This window comes from Octopus sinensis, linkage group LG2 (assembly GCF_006345805.1).
Source record: "Octopus sinensis linkage group LG2, ASM634580v1, whole genome shotgun sequence".
Classification (NCBI taxonomy): domain Eukaryota; kingdom Metazoa; phylum Mollusca; class Cephalopoda; order Octopoda; family Octopodidae; genus Octopus; species Octopus sinensis.
Window position 1 is genome coordinate 178,381,002 of NC_042998.1, and position 23,178 is coordinate 178,404,179.

Here is a 23,178-nt window from a genome sequence, read left to right on the forward strand (position 1 = left end):
ATTAAAGCATATATTGGTTTCTCATGAGTTCTTTGCTACAACAACTTGTGAAATGCACCATGGTCAATTCTGGAGAATAGTTCAGTTGGGGGCATCTACTAACTCTTTACAAGTTTCAAAAACACATACATACAGAAAGGGAAACTTGTTATACAAAGGGAAACTTATACAAAAAGTGGACAACAAAATAAGTGTAAGAGGAACTTGTTACGGAATATATTAAAATAATAGAACTGATATTTAAAAGAAACAAAGACAGAATGAAAATTAACCATTTAAGGTTACAGAGTAATTAGAAAACAAGGACAAAGCAGAAAAAATAAATTTCAACTCAGTACATTGAGTCCTATAGTTTGGTGTAAGATTTTCATACATATTTCCTTCAATATATTTTAAGAAGTGCACTTACTGGTGGCTCAGATTCTGTATGCCAAGTGTTGCGTTGGTAGGTCATCAGAGATACAGCTGGCCCATCATAAACACCAGGTTCCCCAGCTCTAGAATAACTTGATCGCTGAAAAATAAGTTGAAATGTCATTACAGCTCCTGAGAGACTTTACAAAAGTAAATAACAAAAAATTATACACCTAATTCCTCTTCATTATTACTTTAATTATTATTATTATTATTATTATTATTGGCACATAAAAAGCACCATCCGTATGTGGCCGATGCCAGTGCCGCCTTGACTGGCTTCTGTGCTGGTGGCATGTAAAAAGCACCAACTGATCGTGGCCGTTGCCAGCCTCCTCTGGCACATAAAAGGCACCCACTACACTCACGGAGTGGTTGGCGTTAGGAAGGGCATCCAGCTGTAGAAACACTGCCAGATCAGACTGGAGCTTGATGCAGCCTCCTGGCTTCCCAGACTCCGGTTGAACCCTCCAACCCATGCTAGCATGGAAAACGGACGTTAAACGATGATGATAATGATGATGAAGATGGTGAGCTGGCAGAATTGTTAGCACACTGAGCAAAATGCTTAGCAGCATTTCATCCATCTGCCAAGGTCAACTTTGCCTTTCGTCCTTTTAGGGTCAATAAAATAAGTACCAGTGAAACACTGGGGTCGATGTAATCAGTTTACTCCCCCTTCCACAATTTCAGACCTTGTGCCTATAGTAGAAAGGATTATTATTATTATTAAGGCAACAAGCTGGCAGAATTGTTAGCATACGGGGCAAAATACTTAGTGGCATTTCATGTCTTTACATTCTGAGTTCAAATTCTGCCAAGGTTGACTTTACCTTTCGTCCTTTCAGGGTCAATGAAATAAGTACCAGTTACACACAGGTCGATGTAATCGACTTGCCCCCTCCCACAAAATTTCAGGCCTTGTGTCTATAGTAGAAAGAATTATTATAATTACTATTACTACTGCTACTGCTACTACTACTATTATTATTATTAAGGAGGTGAGCTGGCAGAATTGTTAGCACATCAGGCATATTACTTAGAAGTATTTTTTCCAGCTCTTTAGATTCTGTGATCAAATCCCACCAAGGTTAATTTTGCCTTTCAGGGTTGTTAAAAATAAAGTACCAGTCAAGCTAAAAAATTACTAGCCTTGTACTAAAACTTGAAACAAGGCAAAATCGTTAGCACATCAGACAAAATGACAACATTTCGTTTGTCTTTAAGTTCTGAGTTCAAATTCCAACACAGTCAACTTTGCTTTCATCCTTTTGAGGTAGATAAAATAAGTACCAGTTTGAACAATAGGCTCAACATAATCAGCTTATCCCCTCCCTCCAAATTACTGGCCTAGTACCAAAATTTGAAATAATTATTATTGTTATTATCATCATCATCATCATCATCATCATACCCTCCTTGACAAACTGACTTAACATCAATTAATTTTCTCACTTAACACTTATAATACTCTCATTTGGCAAGAGTTTTGATGTGAAAATGTGTGAAAAAATATTGTGATTGTCCAAAGTATGTTTGTGAGTCATTCTATTTTCATCTCTTCTATATCATCATCATCATCATTTAATGTCAGTTGTCCATGCTGGCATGGGCTGGATGGTTGTGCTGTGAAAGTTTTAAGTGAACTGTACACAGCTCTTAGTATTTTTGTCTTGAGTATATGCTTATGTTTGCAGAATGTGTGGGTTGATTATATTTGGTGTTTTCTCATGTTGCTGGTACAAAGGGAGACAATAGATTCCATAGGTGTTACTTAAAGTCTCTTGTTGAGGGGTTAGTTTTTAAGAGATTTAAGTGGGGTCGGAGAAGTTGCAATGCAATGTCTTAAGAATAGTGAGAGTTTGTGTGATGTCATCAGTGTATAAAGTTGCTTGTATATCGAGGTTTGGAAAGGTCATGTAAGCATAAATTGAAAAGAATGAGCGAGAAGGCAAATCCTTGTGGTTCTTCATCTGGAAAGCTGATGTTTCTAGAAGTGTTGCTCTTGTACATTATATAGTCTTGGTGGCATGACAAAGAGTTTGCTAGCCTACTGTACTGTTTCTGAAGCTGGTGTTGAGGGGTTTTTTTTTTGCATGAGTGAATAGCAGGAAATGGAGTCAAAAGCTTTACTGATACTGATGCTAGTCAGACTGATATATGGGGAAGGGTTTTTTTCCCCTGTGTTAAGTTTCTGAGGTACGTGGTGGTTGAGTACAGTGAAAGTGGTTAGTAGTGGTTGCAATTTGGAGAGGGTGATATGTAGGTTAGTGATATTAAAAATGAGTTATTCTAAATATTTTGAGGCTGTGCATAGGAAGTGATAGTTCTTCACTTGGGTTATTATTGAATTTATTTGTTATAATTTTGTTCAACTTCTAGTTTCTAAAGATTTGACTACATTGGTACAAAGGGTTATGGATGTTGGTGAGTGCAGGGATTTTTTCAGGTCTTATGCATTTCAGGTGTATGCTTGTGATTTTGTTTGGGTTTGGGCCTTAAGATTGAGTTTTTAGATTTCCCTATTGTTTTTCACATGTCTAATGAAACAGGGTCAAAACCGTGGTCTAAATGGAATGTATCATGAATATTTTTCCCTTTGTGTTCCTGCCCTCTTTCAGTAGTTTTCAGTGGGTGGTCTTTGAGAAATGTCTGAAGGAGCATTTGCTTGGTGTTGCAGTGAGGACAAGAGATGTTCTGTTCAATAAAATCTCACCCAGTGATAGTGTCTGTGAAGGTGGTAAAGAGCTAAAACTGGGATGTGCAATCAGGTGAGATGGTTGGTGACAATAATGGTGATATACATACATACATATATATATATATATATATATATATATATATACACATAAACATATTATCGTTTTTTCATGATTGCATGGGCCAGATGGAATTTGTTGGGGCAGATTTTCTACAACTAGATGCTCTTCCTGTCACCAATCCCCACATGTTTCCAAACAAGGTAATATTTCCCATGACCAGACATGTTTCCCATGGAAATGAACAATATTGTTTGCATGACAGTGATGCATTTTTACAACAATCACATGATGTCAAGACAAAGACATACACACTGTTTATTTTGATGCTGCTTGTAAGTAACAAGCAGGGGTTACCTTAATGGACATATTATGCTAATGTTCTGCTCCTGCTGACTACTATTGATTCCCAGACAGCATTTATGCTTTTAATGCTGTTGACACTGCCAGATTGAATGGTACTTCCCAGGTATTGAAACCACTGTGATATTCATTTGGTAGCTGAAGATGGGAATCCATATTTGTTATGCTGGTTTGTGAACTTTATTCTGAGTTTCAGTGAGGTGGAAAGCGATTTTAGATTCATGATTTCTGAAGATTACACACACTAATATTGGTTGTTTTTTTCACAGATAATCTTATTAAACATGGATAATGCTTAGATATTGATGTCTAGTTTTGGGAGGTTCTATAGCATATATATACAAAGGGCTTCTTTCAGTTTTATACCAACCAAAACCACTCACAAGGCTTTGACTGGCTTAGGGTTATGATAAGGACACTTGCTCCAAGTGCTGCAAAGTGGAAGTGAACCCAAGACCACATGGTCGGGAAGCAAACTTTTTAACCACACAGCCACACCAGAACCTAGCAACATATCTGTCTATCTCTCTCTCCCTCATCATCATCATTTAATGTTCATTTTCCATGCTGGCATGGGCTGGATGGTTTGACTGAAAACTGGTAAGCTGGGGAACTGCAGTTTTTAGTCAAACCATCCAACCCATGCCAGCATGGAAAACAGATGTTAAATGATGATGATACACACACACATATAGTATGTTTATTATATATATGAGCTTTGTGTTGCTAGTTTTTATTTTGAGTCTGTAGCACCATTCCCTATTAGCTTATGAATGCTATTTATGATATCTACATGTTGAATACAAGGTTTTAGGCATAGTATAATACAACTACCACTGCTACTATAGTAAAGATAGGTCTGTCTTGTCAGATTCAGTTACAATTAAGGACAGTGGGCATTTAGTTTTTGAATAATTGCTACATGAATGTTAAAAGTGATTTTGATGCCATTAGTGTTGTATAGCAGAACATCTAAATAATCTTGTCATGTATAAAGAGTTTGTGTGATGATGACGATGATGATGATAACGAAGGTAATGACTGTATGACAAATTGTAGTACCTTTGATTTTCTGTCTTCACTAATAGTTGAATCTGAAATACACAACACAAAAGAAATATTTATTAATGAATAAATAAGATTACACACATATCAAGCAAACTGTTAAAAAAAAATGTAGAATAAACAAAAATCACTTGAATAAACAACATGTTAACTTGATAAAAAAATATTCCTTACCACTAATTTTTCTGTCATCTGACTGATTGCTAGAATCCATGTGATTTGCATGCTTGACATCAGATGATGTTGGAGAAGTTGATGACTCATCCATTTCATAGTATCTCTGATAAGAAAAAAATAAAAATAAAAATATAAAAATAACTTAACTACATAGGTGTAGGTGCGGCAAGAAGCTTGCTTCCCAACCACATGCTTCTGGGTTCAGTTCCATTATGTGGCACCTTGGTCAAGTGTCTTCTACTACAGCCCTGAGCTGACCAATGCCATGTGAGTGGATTTGGTAAATGGAAACTGAAAGAAGCCTGTCGTATACATGTATGCATATACCTATGTGCGTGTATCTTTGCGTCTGTGTTTGTTCCCCACCATCGTTCAACAACTGGTGTCGTGTTTTTGTTCCTCTAACTTAGCAGTTTGAGCAAAAGAGACCAATAGAATAAGTACCAGGCTTTAAAAAATAAGTCCTGGGGTTGATTTGTTCAAGGTGTTGCCCCAGCATGGCCATAGCAAAAAATGACTGAAACAAATAAAGGATAAACGATACTATTTGAGAAGAGGACACAACAACAACACTGGACACAGTACAATACAATGTAACATAGTTGGAATTTTAAGAAAAGTTTTTTAAATATATATTTATATAGCAACCTCTCACAACTATAAATCTGTTCCCTGCATCATACTTTACCCTCTTTCATCAACTTGACTAAAATCACCACACCTTCTTTCTCTCCTATTCTCTTTCACTTATAGGAGCCCGCTTTAGGTAAGTTGCAAAGTGACTTCACTAGTGCCATGGGAAAGAAATAAGCATCCAGTATTCTCTGTAAAATGGTTGGTGTCGGAAAGAGTATCCAGTTATAGAAGCTATGGAAAAACCGATATGAGTACAGTTCGATCCTCTAACTCATCAAATCCTGTCAAACCGTTCAACCCATGCCAGCATGGAAAGTAGATGTTAAATGATAATGATGATAATGGGGATATGTATATATATATATATAATATATATATATATATATAAAATTTAAAACTGCTTGATACAGATCCATGCAACTTAAAGTTTCACAGGCCTCTAACAGTAACCCATTTCTTTCAGGTTTTGAATTGCAATCAAACTGTTTTAAATAATACATGTAATTCCTACTAAATATGTCAAGTGCCTTTTCTTTCGTTTGTCCATCATCATCGTTTAACGTCCGTTTTCCATGCTGGCATGGGTTGGACTCTCACTCATATATATTCATATACAGATATATTCAGAGAAAGATAGTTATGGTCGGTTTGTTGGGTTACCCAGGGTTTTGTATCCACAAAGCGCTTAGCTTTACATATGTCTTGTCAGACCTTAATGGAGAGGGAGACCTTACATATATCTTGTCAGACCTTAATGGAGAGGGAGAAAGAAGGCCTTGTGGCTAGTTTTTGAACACACAGAGGTCAAACGAAAGGGATTGTTCCCCTTAGACAACTGTCTGGAATTCATCCAGTCAACTTGCAGGTCCCAGGATTTCAGTAGGAATCACCTGGAATCCTGAGACCTGCAAACTGATTGAATGGATTCTGGACAGTAGTCTAAGAGAGACAATCCCTTGTGTTTAGCCTTTATGTTCAAAATCTAACCACGGGGCCCTCCCTCTCTCCATTTGGCCATTAGGATCTGACAAGCTAAGGGCTTTATGGACACAAAACCCTGAGTAACCATATAGAATGGCCATAACTATCTTTCTCCAAATATTCAACTGCTCTATAACTTCGAGTGTGCTTCTCTTTTGGATTTACGATATATTTACACACACACACACACACACACACCGCCACTACCATCCTCATTGATTTAATGTCCACTTTTCCATGCCTGCATGTCTCAGACAGAATTCTTTGAGGCAAATTTTCTATGACTGGCTGTCTTTGTTACCAACCTACACCTATTTCCCAGGAAGTTAATATTTTTACATGGTACAACAACATTTTCACAGAAGACTGGAACAATACCATTTGTATGACAACGCCGATGCTTGTAGATAATTACCATACAATGTCTGGAAAAGGAAGGAGAGGGACAAATACACCTACACATTATGTGTATGTTTGTTAGAGTTAAATTTCATAGTTTGTATAGAAAAGGACAAGAAAACACTATAACCTTCCAGTCTTATTTTCAGGCTGTATATGAGAAATTACCTTACCTCTTGTGGGAGTCACTGACAATTGCTGCTTCTTCCCCTACCCTACTTGTTATTCAAGAAAATTTTCCTATCAGCATTCAGCAGAACAACCTCTAACTTATTTATACAACTTCATGTATTCGACCCATTTCAGTAATTTCTTTTTGCTCATTTTATAGTATCATCATCATCATCATCCTTTAGCGTCTGCTTTCCATGCTGGCATGGGTTGGACAGTTCAACTGGGTCTGGGAAGCCAGAAGGCTGCACAAGGCCCAGTCTGATCTGGCAATGTTTCTACGGATGGATGCCCTTCCTAACACCAACCACTCCATGAGTGTAGTGGGTGCTTTTTACATGCTACCGGCACAGGTGCCAGACGAGGCTGGCAAACGGCCACAATCGGATGGTGCTTTTTATGTGCCACCGACACGGAGGCCAGGCGAGGCTGGCAATGGCCACAATCAGATGGTGCTTTTGTGGTTACTATTATCATTATAAGTTGGGGCACAACAGAATGCTCTTCTTATTAACTACCTAAGTAGGAAATATTAAGGAAACTTCTTACCTAACGAGTAGTAAAGAAAGCAAAGTTATATTTTTTCTCTGTTGTAGAAAAATTTGAATTCATAATAAGCCACATAGTCAGTAGAGCCACACAATAATTCCACAGTTAAGACAAGTTGAAATAATTCCCTACAGCCAAAATAAAACTCAAATCACTTACTAGAGAGAGTGTAAGACACAGTTGTGATGATGAGTCTTTAATAACTATGCTGAAGATGACATTTATAGCAACAGTAAATATAAAGCAGGAAACAATGTTGTATTATGACAAAGAAGAGAGTAAAGCCGAGTTAACATTTTAAGGAACTAAGTTTGTAATTCCAATTTAAACCACAACTGAAACCATGTCACTAATATATATCACTAATGCTGTAGGGAAAACAATATAGAAATCATTCATGTTTTTTTAAATTTCTCCATTTTCATTTCCCTACAAACATTAAGCTTATACAAGAAATCTTTGTATCATAAGGCAAAGGCATGAAAGTCAACTTTTGTTTTTTATCTCCTTTGAAATCAATTATATGCTATGTTAATATGATATAAATATTTGAGCTTGTGCACAGTTAAAAGGTAAATACTTTAAGATAGGGAACTCAAGGAAACCTCAGTGCTAGTTCTTTTTTGAAGAAAGGCTTTGCTTGAACCAACACTCACAACTATTGGCATACAAACTTTAAAAAATTTACAAAATATAATATAAAGATTAAGTCCATAGCATGTTGAGCTCATGACTTTACTTTTGCCCTGTTGCTCGACGTGTGGTTTCCGTCCACACTGAGATCGCCTTGGTTGAAAATTGATGGAATCACATGTATTATATAAAATGCCTAGCAGTATTTGTTCCAACCTATAATGCCCTGTGTTTAAATCTCCCAAAGTCAATATCACCTTTGATCCTTCCAGGGTTTATAAAGTGAAGTACAGTTATATACAGAGGTCAATTTAATTAAGTAAGAAGCTACAGCTGAATCTCAAAGGAATTTGCTGAGTATTGCTTGTGCTTTAAGGACAAGCAATGGTATAAACTCCAGTAACTATAGTATTCTTGTGAGGATCAGTAACCTCAGGTATTAATATCATTCAAAGCTACTGTATGCTACAAATCTACATAACAAAGAAATTGTAGTCACAGTATACTAATTCCATAGACTTTTGTATCCAGTCGAAGTTGTCCTTTTATGTAAGTAAAGCATAAAATAGTCTCACAGACTGGATATGAGAAAAGACGTATATTGCAGAAAATATCAACTGATTTTCAAAAGAAAATGAAATCTGTATTCATAAATACTTGAAACTGTTCAACTCACAAAATCTAATGGCCCACCATACATTCCTGACAATGGTAGAGTTGCAGCTCGTTGTGATATGCCATAATCACCATACCCAGGTTTGGGAACTGCAAAAGAAAACAATTATGATAATTAAGAAGCAATTTTTAAATATAACATATATGTGTGTGTGTATACATATGTACAACTGTAAGGAATTTATTTGTATAAAATTTCATAATATATATAGTTTTATTGAAAACCAGGATATTAACTGTCAGTTACATTACAACCTTCAGTTTCACCATCAATTAATTCATCAGGTAATGATATTAATCCACAATAATACAACTAATGTTATTGCAGGACACATAGCATTAAGGTGGATTAATATCATTATCCAATGAACTGATTTATAGTGAAACTGGCAATCAACAGTTAACCTAGCTTCTGAAAACAAATATATTTGACTCTACATCTTTGTATTGAGTGCTTTTATTTAAATCTATTTTACTCTGAACACACACACACATATATATAGGATAAAACAAAAGGTTCTCAAGGTTACAACAGTGATTATTATCACAATGTAATCAGTAGTACTTTAAATTTAACACTAGCAAACATGAACACAAAAATAACACTTAGGAGAATTACCTAATTACATAATGTAAATTAAAGCTTCAAGATAATATTATTTACATTATTTTTTTATAATTCATATATTATCATTAAAATGATAATTATTTACTATCCTCAGTAATATCTTAATTATCATTACCATTTTAATCATTATTATTATTCTAATCATTGCTATCATTATCTTTATTATCATGGTCATTAAAAATAATCATCATTAAACAATGTAAATTTTATTTCTATTTCCAACAGTATTATGCATGTTTCTACAACACCATCATATATACATCCATGTTCCTGAGTTGTATGCAATATTCTCTTTTGTTAATGTAGATTGTGTTTGCTGTATTGTAAGATTCAGTATTCTTGCTCATGTTATTCTAGCACATCATCTGTTGTGTCATCATCGTACAGGTATTACATGAACAATGTGAGTTGTGTTATTCAGTTGATTTTGTGTGTCATGTGTTCTGTGATCACATAGACTGTGCACTGTGTGGTTTGCACAGTATTAATGGATGACAAATGTGCGGAATGCAAGTTGTGTGAAATAGTCTGTGTTATAGTGTCAGGTACTGATTATATTAAGTAAAGGCACAGCTATGCCTGGGTCATAAGAAATTTGCTTCGTTATCACAATGTTCTGTGTTTTGACTTACTGTGTGACAGGCACCTCGGCCAAGTGCTTTCTACTATAGCCTTGGGCCAACCAAAGCTTTGTATGTGGAATTAGTAGGCAGAAACTGAAAGAAGGCGGCAAGCTGGCAGAAATGTTAGCACGCCGGGCGAAATGCTTAACGGTATTTCATCTGCCGTTACATTCTGAATTCAAATTCTGCCAAGGTCGACTTTGCCTTTCATCCTTTTGAGGTTGATAAATTAAGTAGCAGTTACGCACTGAGATTGATGTAATCAACTTAATCCCTTTGTCTATCCTTGTTTGTCCCTCTATGTTTAGCCTTTTGCGGGCAATAAAGAAATAAGAAACTGAAAGAATCTTATTGTGTATATATATGTGTATATGTATATATATATATATATATATATACATACGTGTGTGTGTGTGTACATACATACATACATACATATATATACATATATATATATATATATATATATATATATCATTGGTATTAAATGGTCATAGTTTAATTGTAGTTAATAATGTTGCTCCATTTCTTTTCTTATCTGAATATATTAAACCATGGTTTACCCATTTAAATTACCAACTGATGTTAACCTTATAGCAAGGCCTATACATAGTTAGGTAATATACCAGTAGTGCCTACGGATACATTTAGACAGTTGCATAACCTCTAACTCATAATTTTTCTCTGTGTGTGTGTGTGTGTGCATGTATATATAATCATCATCATTTAATGTCTGTTTTCCAGCTGGCATGGGTTAGAAAATTTGAGGTTGATGCAGTCGATTGTGAGGGTGACATTCAGGAGGAATTGATAGAATTACAAAATGACAATGGCACCGCAATGCAATATCACCGTAACGGCAAAGAAGGTTTCTGGTACCATCAGTGTATTTTGAATTCCAACCCCAGTCTATGGAAACATCTGAAATTACTTTTGCTTGCCTTCCCTACCTCACACCTGGTTGAATCTGGTTTTACTTTTGCTTGCCTTCCCTACCTCATACCTGGTTGAATCTGGTTTTACTTTTGCTTGCCTTCCCTACCTCATACCTGGTTGAATCTGGTTTTACTTTTGCTTGCCTTCCCTACCTCATACCTGGTTGAATCTGGTTTTAACCATGTTGGGACTTTGCTTTCCCATAAAAGAATTGGACTGGATGTAACACAATGAAGAGACTTGCGGCTAAAGTTGAGAAATTTGCAACCGAATGTATCTGCACAAGCTGCATCGCACCAGACACATGGTTCTCATTAAAAGGTTTTATTCTTTTCCTTTATAATACAATCATTAATTATTTTTGCATCGGTAGTTCTGATCAATGGTTCATTTGGGGAAAATGAAAATCAGTGTAAAAGAAGGCACAAGTTTCCAGAAGTTAATCTGTCTGAAAAATATAGAGTTAACGTTAGAATTTTATTGACACTAATGGCAAAACTAAACCCACAATAAGGGATTTGTAAACAACCGCATATTTAGTACAAACGACACTAACAGGGCAACGAGTCTACGATATAGTGTGTGTGTGTCAAATGATAGAGTGGGGTGCTAGGGCATTTTGTGTTGTGGGGTTGTGTCAGGGTTTTTTTTTTTTTTTACACAGGTGGGCAATGGATCATTTTTTGGCCAATAGGTGGGCGATATTGCAATTTGGCGCGAAAAGTTTGGGAAACACTGATGTAGACTGTACCTAGCAGAGTTAGACATATAATGTGTGATGTGTATAAAACATGGTAAATCCTGTTCTGATTTTTGTTTTGCTTAACATTTTTTAAACGATTACCCATTTATTTGTGGCATTGAATTTACATCCTGAATGTTGTTGTTATTATTATCATTATTATTACAATTATTATTATTATTATTATTATTATTATTACTATATTATTATCATTATTTAAAATTATGGTTATTAAAGGTTATTTATTATTATCATTATTATCATTATTTAAAATTATGGTTATTAATGTCATTATTATTATTTAAAATTATGGTTATTAATGTCATCATTATTATTATTATTATTATTATTAAAATTATGGTTATTAATGTCATCATTATTATTATTATTATTATTATTATTATTATTATTATCATTATTACAAAACAAGGACAGTTACAATAACAAAAGGGAATGATATTAAAAAATATGATTTTTGAAAAATGAAAGCTCCAGTGAATTGCTTCTGATTGACACCTTTGGTTTGGCTAAATCCAAAGAAGATTTGGAAGGAAAAGGTGAGATTAAATCCAAAAGCACTGGGCCTCAAAGAGATGATGCGAGATAAATAGAATGATTTGTTGTAGACCCATCCAACCCACATTAGCAGAAAAATAAAAGAGATTGCTAAAATTATGAAGATGAAGAGGCAGAGAAGGAGGAAGAAGAGAAGCAGGAGTGGAGCAAGTATAGTATTGCAATGATTACCAGTGAAGTGAAACTGAGATTTGGTTTTGAGAAAGTTGTGATGTTTTTGCCTTTAGAAAAGGCATGAGCATCACAACTTCCCAACCTCTTTTCCATACTTATGCAATTGAGACTTTACATGCATTCATAAGAACTACTTATGGATATTATCTCAATGTAAATTGTTAGAATATATGGTTACTACTACTACTACTACTACTACTACTACTACTACAATTATTGTTAGTTGCAGTTAATCCCTGAACATATCAACCTAGAGCCAACGATTTTTATTACTGACAAGTTGAGGTTTCAATCCCAAGGTGAATTCAGATCACTTACATTGTTACATTAGGAGACCAAAAGCCATCCAACAACTTTTTGTCTCTTCTTCCTTAACCATCACTACTTACTTGATCTCTCTCTCTCTCTCTCTCTCTCTCTCTCAATACTTCAATCTTGTTTCTTTTATATTCTCATCAATATTGCATCAAATCAATTTTCCACCGCCCACTGCTATGACCTCTGCCTCTCTGAATTTGCAAACTTAACAACCCACTAAATGAACATCTTTACCTTCAATTAATCAAACTCATTATGTATCAACACCTCTTCCTCCTACAACTCTCTTTTCGGACAAACTGTTCTCTCCCCTAATTAACCCTAAACCCACCCCCTACCACTATTAAAAACTCTTAATTTAAAATTAAAAAAACAAACAATATTTATTTTTCACACCATTATACTTCAGTCTAATAACCAAACCAAACTAAATCTTTGCTCTTCCTGCTCCTCTTCCTCCTCAGATTAATGAATGTAAAAGAATTATAAGCTTCAGTGTTGTCAATCTGCTGTATAGCAGATAGCTTCCCCTGAAAGATTCAGGGTTAATAGCCAGCAACTAAAGATGTATAAAGCTTTTGTGCAAATAAAAAAATTTCTTTTTTTTATAAGCAGTTTTTAAAAATTGAAAGCTACAGTAACGTGAATTACATCTAACCAAATTGAACATTTTTTATACTGAAATATTTAACCTTATTAAGAATTATTTATACTTATTGTTGATGTTTATTTAGGGTAACTGTGATTAGGTTTAATTTAGCTGTTCTTTTTCAACATTACATAGAAAGCCATTATTTGAAGAGTTTTGTAGGGAGAAGTGTAAATAGATTAAATTTCAAACTATAATTAGGATTAACACCAATTGCTAAATAATTATGAAAGTTGAAGAAATATCAACATACAGCTATTAAATTACTTTCATTAGTTTGTCTGTAAATACTTTTTCAACAGTCTGAATGTTATGTCATAGAAGAACTGATCTGAGATATAGGGTTTTAAATTGTTAGGGTCTACAGTGAAGTAAGTGTTAGTATCTTACTAACATTCTCTAGCTAAGATTACAGAATAAAACTAACATGTCAAATGGTTTTACTCCAGTGTTAAGTAAAATACTTGAAATTACAATTAGTGCGAAGTACAACTAAGTTTGAGTACAGCAAATGTAACTAGAGAAAGAAAAGTACAGCAAGAAAAATTTGTGAAATAAGAAAAAGAAGAACATTTGTGCCAAGCAGCTTTGCAGTGAGGGAGAAGGAAAAAAAAAACATATCAATTATTCATAAGACAGTGTATTTTACAATTTGGTGCAGACTATTTGAACAGCAAACTATCAACTAAAAATATTTCACACAGTGACTAAAGAAAAATAGAAAGATAATTAAATGAAAAAAAAAATTCAGGTGTAGAAAAAAATAGGCTAAAACAGGAAGGAAAACAAATTGCATATAGACATTTGGTCAGCAGCCTTGTTGAGCATCAAAAATTCCGAAAATATTAAAAAAAATAATAATTTTGTTATTTTGTTTTGTTTTGTTTTGAAGTAAAATTTCAGTTTTATAAAATTAATGTTTTTAGGTAGGAGTGAAATGAATATATTAGATGTGAATGAAAAATATTGATGAAAGAAATAGCCAAATGCGTAAATAAATTGCCAGATGCCAACTGCTGCAAGAAGGGAAAATAACATGTAAAAGAATAGGGAATAAAATAGATGTATTCATTAAATATTATGAAAGAAAGCAAGGCAAGAAGAAGAAAAAAAAAATCAAAGGAGCAATAGGGTTGGTAAAGCCACGCAATGAAAGCTACAACACTGAAAAGAAAAACCAGAGATGATTTCCCAAGTACCAAGCAGGAGAGGTAGTACAGTTCACTTGAGACACTAGAAGTCTAGTGTCAAGGAGAACAGTTAGCACGAACACACCTGGGTAATTGGGTATCCTAGTTAAAGACCTACATGCTCTGATATCTCCATCATCCCATGCTCTCTGGGGTCGATCCAAGAAACGAGATGGCGCTGAAAAAACAAAATAAACGGAAAGCATTCATGAGCCACGTAAATAATCAGTCTAATTAATATGTCTGCATTGCACAGTGGTTGCTGCAGCTTCTTCAATCTGCTGGACTTGCTGTTGCAGTAGGATTAAATCCTATTCCATTTGTTCGTAAAATTTGTAGTTAGTAACAAAATGAATATAACCAGTTCAATGATAATGTGCTTTTATAGGCTCAAAAGGTTTTGAGACAGCACAAAAATATCTCATGAACTGAGATTTTAAGCCATTTAGGTCTTGTAAAACAAAATATGTATAAACTAATTGAAATAATTTTTAGAATTATTATCTTCTACCAATATATTTTCAATGATCTTACATTTTAATTTATTGCTACTCATTCTCATTACATATATTAGCCTTTATTGTCTCTGAATTTAATATCAAAACAATTCTATTTTCCTATTCTTTTAACACCACAAAGGCAAGTACAGTGAAGACTACACTTTGGAGAGGAGGTCAGAATAAAGAAGAAACATGTCTGGACATGCCCTTTGTACTTACTTAGAAAATGAAAAAGTTACATTAAAATTTTTATTTACTGCATGATCATTTCTAGTTAGCTGATTCCTCTTATGCCTAATTTTTTTCTCAAAACATTTGCAATTTGTTGTTACTGTACACTGAATTTTACACATTCAACAGAACAAGCTAGTTTCATTTCTTTCTAATCTTTGAATGTCCTCTGCATTTAGAGTCCATGTCTCACTAACCATGTAGCATTGTTGTTCATACATAAGCATCATGTAATCTGCTGTTCACTCTGAGAGAAAGAGAGATAGCTTTTGTTACCAACAAAGGCAATAGCTCTCTGAACTTTCGCTATCATGTTCTTATTCTAACACTATACTTACAGAACATCCTCTTCCACTGCTATTTAGACCACCCATGTAACAGATACTATATACTATCTCTAAGGAACCTCCTGGACATTTGAGAAAATCTTTTTCTATATATTCTTAAGAGTTTATTCTTCCTGCACATCTACATATAAAGTTTACTTTCTCAGTAAATTTTCCTATGATGCCACTACACCTCTTGTATATCTATTGCTTGCACTGAGTACACCATATAGAATTTCTGCTAACACATACATACTCAGTAGGGTCATTTTACTGAAGTGAATTTAGAGACCTGCTTGTCTACCCGTTTCCTCAAACTTTGGTTTTTGCTAAGTTAACTTTAAGCCTCTTTGATTCAAGTTTTGCTTCCACACCTGGAATCCCCTTTCTAATTCAATTACATATTCTTCTCTAAGAATGAGATCATCAACATAGAGAAGTTCCTAAAGGCAACTGGTCTTAAATTCATCTGTTATGGTCTGGAAGAATATGATGAATAGGAGAGGACTGAGAACTGGGTTCCGGTGAATCCTAACTGTACACCAAATTCATTGTTATATTCATCACTAACTTCCAAACATGTAAACAGCAGATTACATGTTTGTAACACTAATATCTTACAAATAGCACCCCTGTACATGGCTTGTATGGCTCTCACAAACCATTTGTTAATCCCTAGCTTCCTCAGAGACCATCACATCACAGAATGTGGGACCCTGACAAAGACTCCCCACAAGTCAGCAAATGTCAAATAAAATGGTTTATTTTTTGGTTAATTACTTTTTCTGCAGTTGCTTTACTAGAAAGAGGGTATCAGTAGTACTTGTCACAAAGCCAAACTGCATCTCATCTAGTCTATTTCTGTTTCTCTGTAACTTCCATGACCTAGTCCAGAAATCTGATAAGTCTGTAATTACTTCTGTCTAAATTAGGGGTGGGAAAACTTTTTAATGCAGCGGGCAAAAATTTACAAAGAAAAAGGTCTGCAGGTGGATCACAAGTTCTAACTCTTATTTCTGTGCAAATCTTGTATATATCTATGTATAATTCGATATACATTAATAAAGATAAGTTTAACACATTAAAGTAATGTGTAACATCTTCATTAACGCTGCCACTGAATTTAGAACATTTATACTACTCATGAGGCATTCTATATTTTTCAGCTAGAGTGTAGTTAGGTCTCAAGTGGGTGGTACAAACTTAGCAATATGTCTTTAATAGTGAAAATAAAATTTCCATTCAAATGGCAATTACCAAATGATTTTCTGTTTGAGTCTAACCATTTTAAATTGTAGAGAAAACACAACCTATGCCACAAATTGGCATATGAATATTGTATAAATTTTATAATTGAAAAATTTACTATATTTTGTACATATGAGTATACCAGCCTGCAGGCATAATAAAATGGGCTTGCAGGTGCAATTGCACCTGTGGGCGGGGGTTTTCCCAAACCTGTTCTAAATTATCACCTTTATCCTTTTTACAGTTGACTATAACATGGCTACACAAGTCTTTAGGTATGATATCTTCTTGTACAACCTAATTAATTATACAGGTAACTAGGTTGTGTCCTATGACATCAGATATTTTAAGTATCTGAGCAGGGATTTCAGATGGACCAGAGGCTTTCTTTACTTTCATATCCTTAAATGCATTAACTATCATACCGCTGTCAGCTAGGATAGCTAGTCCCTATCTTAGGTCCACTCCACAATAGGAAGGCCTTCTTTCTCCCATGCACTCTCCATATTTAATAGCCTTTCATTACAGTACTTCTGTGCCTCTTTATTCTTAGAATCTAAGTGCAAGTGTACCCTTATCCATCAACACATACTTCATATCCACAACACCTTGATTCTCCTGGATATACTACTTTGCAATCCAGAACACATCATGTTATGGAACATTGGCAAACCTCTTACTTCTGCTATGCAAACCTATCACTAGCTTCTTTTCTAACTACCTAATACAATTCCCTACTACCTGAACTTTCCAAGCATGTCTCTTCAGTTTTATGGCTATGTCTACCCTGACTGTTCCACCATCACATTACCTTTGGTCTGACTGGAACTTTACACCAGCTACAGATCTGATCTATCATTCACAGTCAGTTGTCCTGAATGTTATACATCTTTATCCTCTCCTATCAAATCCTTCAACTATACATACATTTGCGTGTGTGTGTGTGTGCACGCACGCGCATGCATAACATTATAATATAAATATATTTATGGTGTGCTCAAGCATGGCCATAGCTACATGTTTGAAATTAGTACAGTGAAGTGAGTGAGTATCTATTTGGTTCTCTTTTGGTCTCTCTCTCTCTCTCTCTCTCTCTCTCTCTAAATGTGTTCGTGTACACACCCACAATTGAAAAGTAGTTTATATTACAAGAGCGAAATAATAATCTTAAAATTAAACATTTCTCAGATTTAATGAATTGATAATCTAAATATGTAAAGCAAATGAAACTGGGTGTTTTCTCCAAAATTATAAAAGTCATTTGAATTCCAGCAGGATAATATATCTCAAAGAATGCGTGCAAGAATTCTTCATAATATTCCACTCCCTCTGCCAGGCTTAGATATTACAAGAATTTTTAACACAAAACTTATTCAAATTGTATAAGATTAAGAACAGAAAAGCATATTATCTAGTTTATATACAGGCAGGAGTCTGTAAGTCTTAAAGAAAAACATCATAAGAAAGTTATGAAAGAAATCAAAATAAGTATCAAATAGAAAAATAACATTGTATAAACAATCAGACACTCATTGTGTTGCTTTCATTTATTTAAAAAATTTGTTTTATGAACTTCCTAATACACTATAGGTTCTGATAATGAGTGGGCCTGAATGCGAAAATGAAATAAGTTCAAGTGTGCTAATGTGACGATCATACTTACAAGCAAACATAGGGGACTGATATCTTGTGCTGAACTTGGGCTCGTATTTAGCTGAGGGGACCCTTGATGCTTTCCAAGGATCCAGTGGAGGGGGAGGCAAAGACTTGCGCTCAGCTAATTCTTTGTAGATAACACATCCCAAACCGGATCTATCCTTCAACTTGGACATTTCTTCGAATTCTTTTTTCTTTTTAGGGTCCTCTGTAGGTTGTTCCTCAGTGTCTTCCTCTTCTTCTCCTTTACTTTTTCGCCTTTGTCTCACTTTAAATAGAAATGAGAGAATCAACAATTAAAATATAAAATAAATATATCATAAAATTCATCTGACAGCTTATTCAACCAAGTGTGATGGGTTGATTACACTGTCAGGCAAAACTTTCAGCAAAAATCTTATAATAAATTTGACTCTAAATTTAGTATTAAACCCCACCAACCACCAATCAATACATGTTCAGTTATTATTCTTATATATACTTTAAAATAACCTCAGTTTAACTTTTAAAATAAATATAAAAATTCTATTTGCCCTGCAAGTTTACAAATGTCAATGCTCAGTAATAACAGTGAGTGGGTAAGAAAGAGAAATTTTGTGAAACGGAAAGCATGTGATTACAGAGTTATAATTTTTCGCTTTCTTTACATTTTTCTAAGTGAAATATCTCTTTGCATCACTCGTTTTTTAGGCTTGTTTAAGTAGCAAAAATTTTCAAATATTTCAATTTCACATAATGATGATAAGGTCATCACATTATAAATATTTGTGATATGTATAAAAAAAACTTGGGGGGGGGGGGTCCAAAAAAAAAAACCACCTTCTAAATCTAGTTAGGTTGAACTTTTATTCACTCAAAAATATATTTGATTTTAACAAGAGTTCAATTACTAGGAAAGTGCTAAGAAAATAAAAAGATTGGCAAAAAGAGTGACTGAATTCACATCTTTTATTTTGTCATAGCCACAATATAGAATGGTTATCATCAATAAAGAAGAAAGTAAAGAAGAAGTTTTGAATTTTAAAAATGTCAATGAGCAAATTTCTATAGATTTGCAGTAATGCAGAGTTATAACTAATATATATAACTATCAGACAAGTAGAATTAGTGGATATTATAAAAGATGTAAAGTGTTGAAGGTAGCAAAATCAAACATGGATTTATCTGTAGTTTAACCAAGTTAGGTGAAGAGAAAAGATTTTACTTTTAGAGAGGGTATGACATTTCAACATGATCATATTAAATACAGGTGACAGTCAGTGATTAAGTCAAATGTTTTGGGGTATTTAGCTCTGCCCCTTTATGTGTTGAGTTCAAATTCAACTAATATCAACTTTGTCTCTCATCCCTTTATGGACAAACAAAATAATTACCACTCAAGAAGTAGAATGATGATAATGGTCCATATAGAGATTATCTATTCCCTCTAGTACATATGTGTAACTTTATGCGTATGTTAGAAATCAGTATCATATCCATGTAATGAACTGGCAGAAATAGTACAGCGTTGAACAAAACATCATATGAATAAGTTAAAAAGAGAAAGAAAAAGATCTACGATTTTGTGTCTAAACTAAAAATAATAGTAAATATTAACAAAGAATATTTCCCGCTGCACAAATAGATAACATGCATAATTCTGAGTGAGCAACTTACTTATTTCGGGTAGAATTGCAGCTGGAGATGGCGGCCCAGGCCAATCTTCTCTTTCAATCTTGGTTATTTCATTAGGAAGTGGAGGTTTCCCAGCAGGAAACATACTTAATCTAACAGCTTCATCATTTTTCAAATCAACAGGTGATGCGCTTCTTCGAACTTTAACAGTTTTGCTAGTTGCTTTGAGAAAAAGGTGAAAATATAATAAAATTAGATACATAATATATAATATATGTATGTATGTCTATATATTACATATATATATATATAATTATTATTTGAGGAAATAAAATCCAAACTTACAAGGAAAAAGAATTCAATTTAGAAATACTAAATCAAATTATACTAATTATTTTTGCAATTTACTTAATCTTTACATTTTATTGTTATTTTAATTTTAACTTTTCCATTATATGTAATTTTCTAGATGGTGTAATTTAATTATTCATTTTGAATTGATAAAAGGTGGGTTTTTTCTAATATTTTATATATATATATATATATATATATATATTATATATATACAACTTATAAACAAGGGTAAAAGAAAATTATTTCTATGCCAATATGCTGATAACAGACTTTTAAAATCATCATCCTATATTAGTAGTATATATATATATATATATATATATATATATATGAAACATATTAGGTATTTTTTGAAGAAATTGAACAAAGAGATTTAAGAGGAAAGAAGGAAGTTTCAATATGGAAGTAATCAAAATTAAAATATTTACCTAACTGCATCATTCCTCCTAAAAAAAATAAAAGAAAGTTTAAAAGTAAGAATATGCTTATATACTTTAAGAAATAAAATGCTCTTACAAAGGCATAAAATATTCTTTACAGGGAAGAGAGGGTGGAATTTAGTTGCACTGATGCCTTCACCAAGGGCATTAATCCTCTCATAAACCTCAGAAATCTATAGTTATTTATCATTATCATCACCGTCATTTAATGTCCACTTTCCATGCTAGCATGGGTTGGACGATTTGACTGAGGTCTGGCAAACCAGATGGCTGCACCAGACTCCAATCTGATCTGGCAGAGTTTCTACAGATGGATGCCTTTCGATGTAGCGGGTGCTTTTATGTGCCACCGGCACGAGGGCCAGTCAGGCGGTACTGGCAATGGCCACACTCAAATGGTGCTTTTTATATGCCACCTGCACAGGAGCCAGTCCAGTGGCTAGTGAGGTCATTGCCAAATCTATAGACATTATTTCCAATTTTTGTTTAAGCCAATGAGGGGCAAAACTTCCTTTAGAAAAGATGCTGTTCTATTGGATATAATCATCTGTCACACTCTTTTCACATTCTTATGAAGTTATCTAACCACCACTACCACCACCACCACCACCCACCTTTCTGTTCCTCTATCCTTATTCTTTCTCTTGTATTCACCTTGTTCCTTGAGGGTATGCTCTCACCATCACTTTCTCCCATTGGAGCATGTCATGGTCGTGCAACTCACTGGATCCAGTCAAACCGTCTGACCCATGTCAGCATGGAAAACGGATGCAAATTAACAATGATGATGATGATGATAGTGGTGGTTGTCATGATGGATCATGCATCAGTTTCAATGATGAATAGTCCAGTGGTTTAATCACTAATTACTGCAACTACCTACTCATTGAAATATTGTTGTTGAGTATCCCACAGACACTTGTGCCCTTACATAATACTCAGGTAGATTAAAGATGACAACTGGGTCATGATACTTTGGTACTTTGAATTGTATATTTCATTTATCTGATAGGCTTCCACTAAGTTTCTGTCAACCCAATCTGACCTACGCTACTTGGGCATCCCTACAGCTAAGGTGGAAGTTGCTTGTGAAACCACATTGTTTTGAAGCAAACTGTTTAACCACCAAGCCATATATAATTATTTACATCGTATATCATAAACACATACACACAAAGACATGCATATATACATGAGCACTGTATACAATAATTTCATTATATTATAATTTTTTAAACATACCTTGTTTATTTCGAAGGAAAGTTGGTTCTTTCGAATAGGAAAAATTATCTGGAATGAAAAGAAGAAAGAGATGAATAAACAAATTCCTCAACCTTTAATCAAATATAAGTCAGTGAAAAATAAAAGAAAAGGTAAGAAAAGAAAATATCAAACATAAAATATGAGCAGTGGGATATGTCATCATTATAATATTTAAAATTGTTTTTAATTCACTACCAAAGAAAACAATTGGAATTTGCTTTTCAACAGCAACAAATGTATTTAACTATGTAAACAATATCTTGTATCATATTTTGTTAATGATGAACTACTGCAGACCATAACTGATGTCAATAAATTCCTATTTGTTTAAGAACTGGCATCAAATAGACCCAACTTACTATGTGATCGCTTGACATATAAGAAACAGCATCCAGTTCACCTCAAATTACACCCATTGTCTTAAGAACACACCAGATAACATAATTTTAGACATACTATGTCCGGAAAATAAAAAAAAAAACAGGATGTCCATGGCAGGAAAGCTTTTGATTATAGGTCAGCCCAGTCAAGACTAAACAAAATTAACTTCATATAATACCACCTAGCGCTAAATAACAATTAACCTTACATATTACTAATACATACACACACACACACACACAGCAGATGTCAGTTTGACTCTAATTGCAGCCACATGTATAAATTACTGGTAATTTGGATGCCAATGAAAATTTATGTTCTTTGCAGTGAAATGCCAGAATGGTTTCCCATGGATTTCTTCAGGTGTTGGGTAAGTTTTAGCTTATATCTGCAAGCTTTTAAAACACCAATCAGTCAACAATAAATTGTACCATTCATATGACTTTTGTACACAATTCTATGCACTATACATGCACCTATGATGAGTTGTAGTGCACCTGAGCACTA

The 23,178-nt window shown here is 34.1% G+C and overlaps 1 protein-coding gene across 7 annotated transcripts in view; it reads right to left on the reverse strand.

Moving 5' to 3' along the window:
• Window positions 1-23,178, reverse strand: part of LOC115232591 (dematin) — a 170,425-nt gene that overhangs the window by 6,908 nt on the left and 140,339 nt on the right. For 5 of the 7 annotated variants that reach the window (XM_029802558.2, XM_029802557.2, XM_029802560.2 and 2 more), the window contains 9 exons: window positions 22,270-22,317; window positions 21,016-21,033; window positions 20,276-20,455; window positions 18,627-18,887; window positions 14,744-14,836; window positions 8,824-8,912; window positions 4,776-4,881; window positions 4,599-4,630; window positions 410-514 (listed from right to left, as the gene is read on the reverse strand). In XM_029802558.2, the coding sequence (XP_029658418.1) occupies window positions 410-514; window positions 4,599-4,630; window positions 4,776-4,881; window positions 8,824-8,912; window positions 14,744-14,836; window positions 18,627-18,887; window positions 20,276-20,455; window positions 21,016-21,033; window positions 22,270-22,317 (932 nt within the window). The remainder of the gene's footprint in view (window positions 1-409; window positions 515-4,598; window positions 4,631-4,775; window positions 4,882-8,823; window positions 8,913-14,743; window positions 14,837-18,626; window positions 18,888-20,275; window positions 20,456-21,015; window positions 21,034-22,269; window positions 22,318-23,178) is intronic. The other 2 variants (XM_029802559.2, XM_036500486.1) reach the window with 2 other exon arrangements.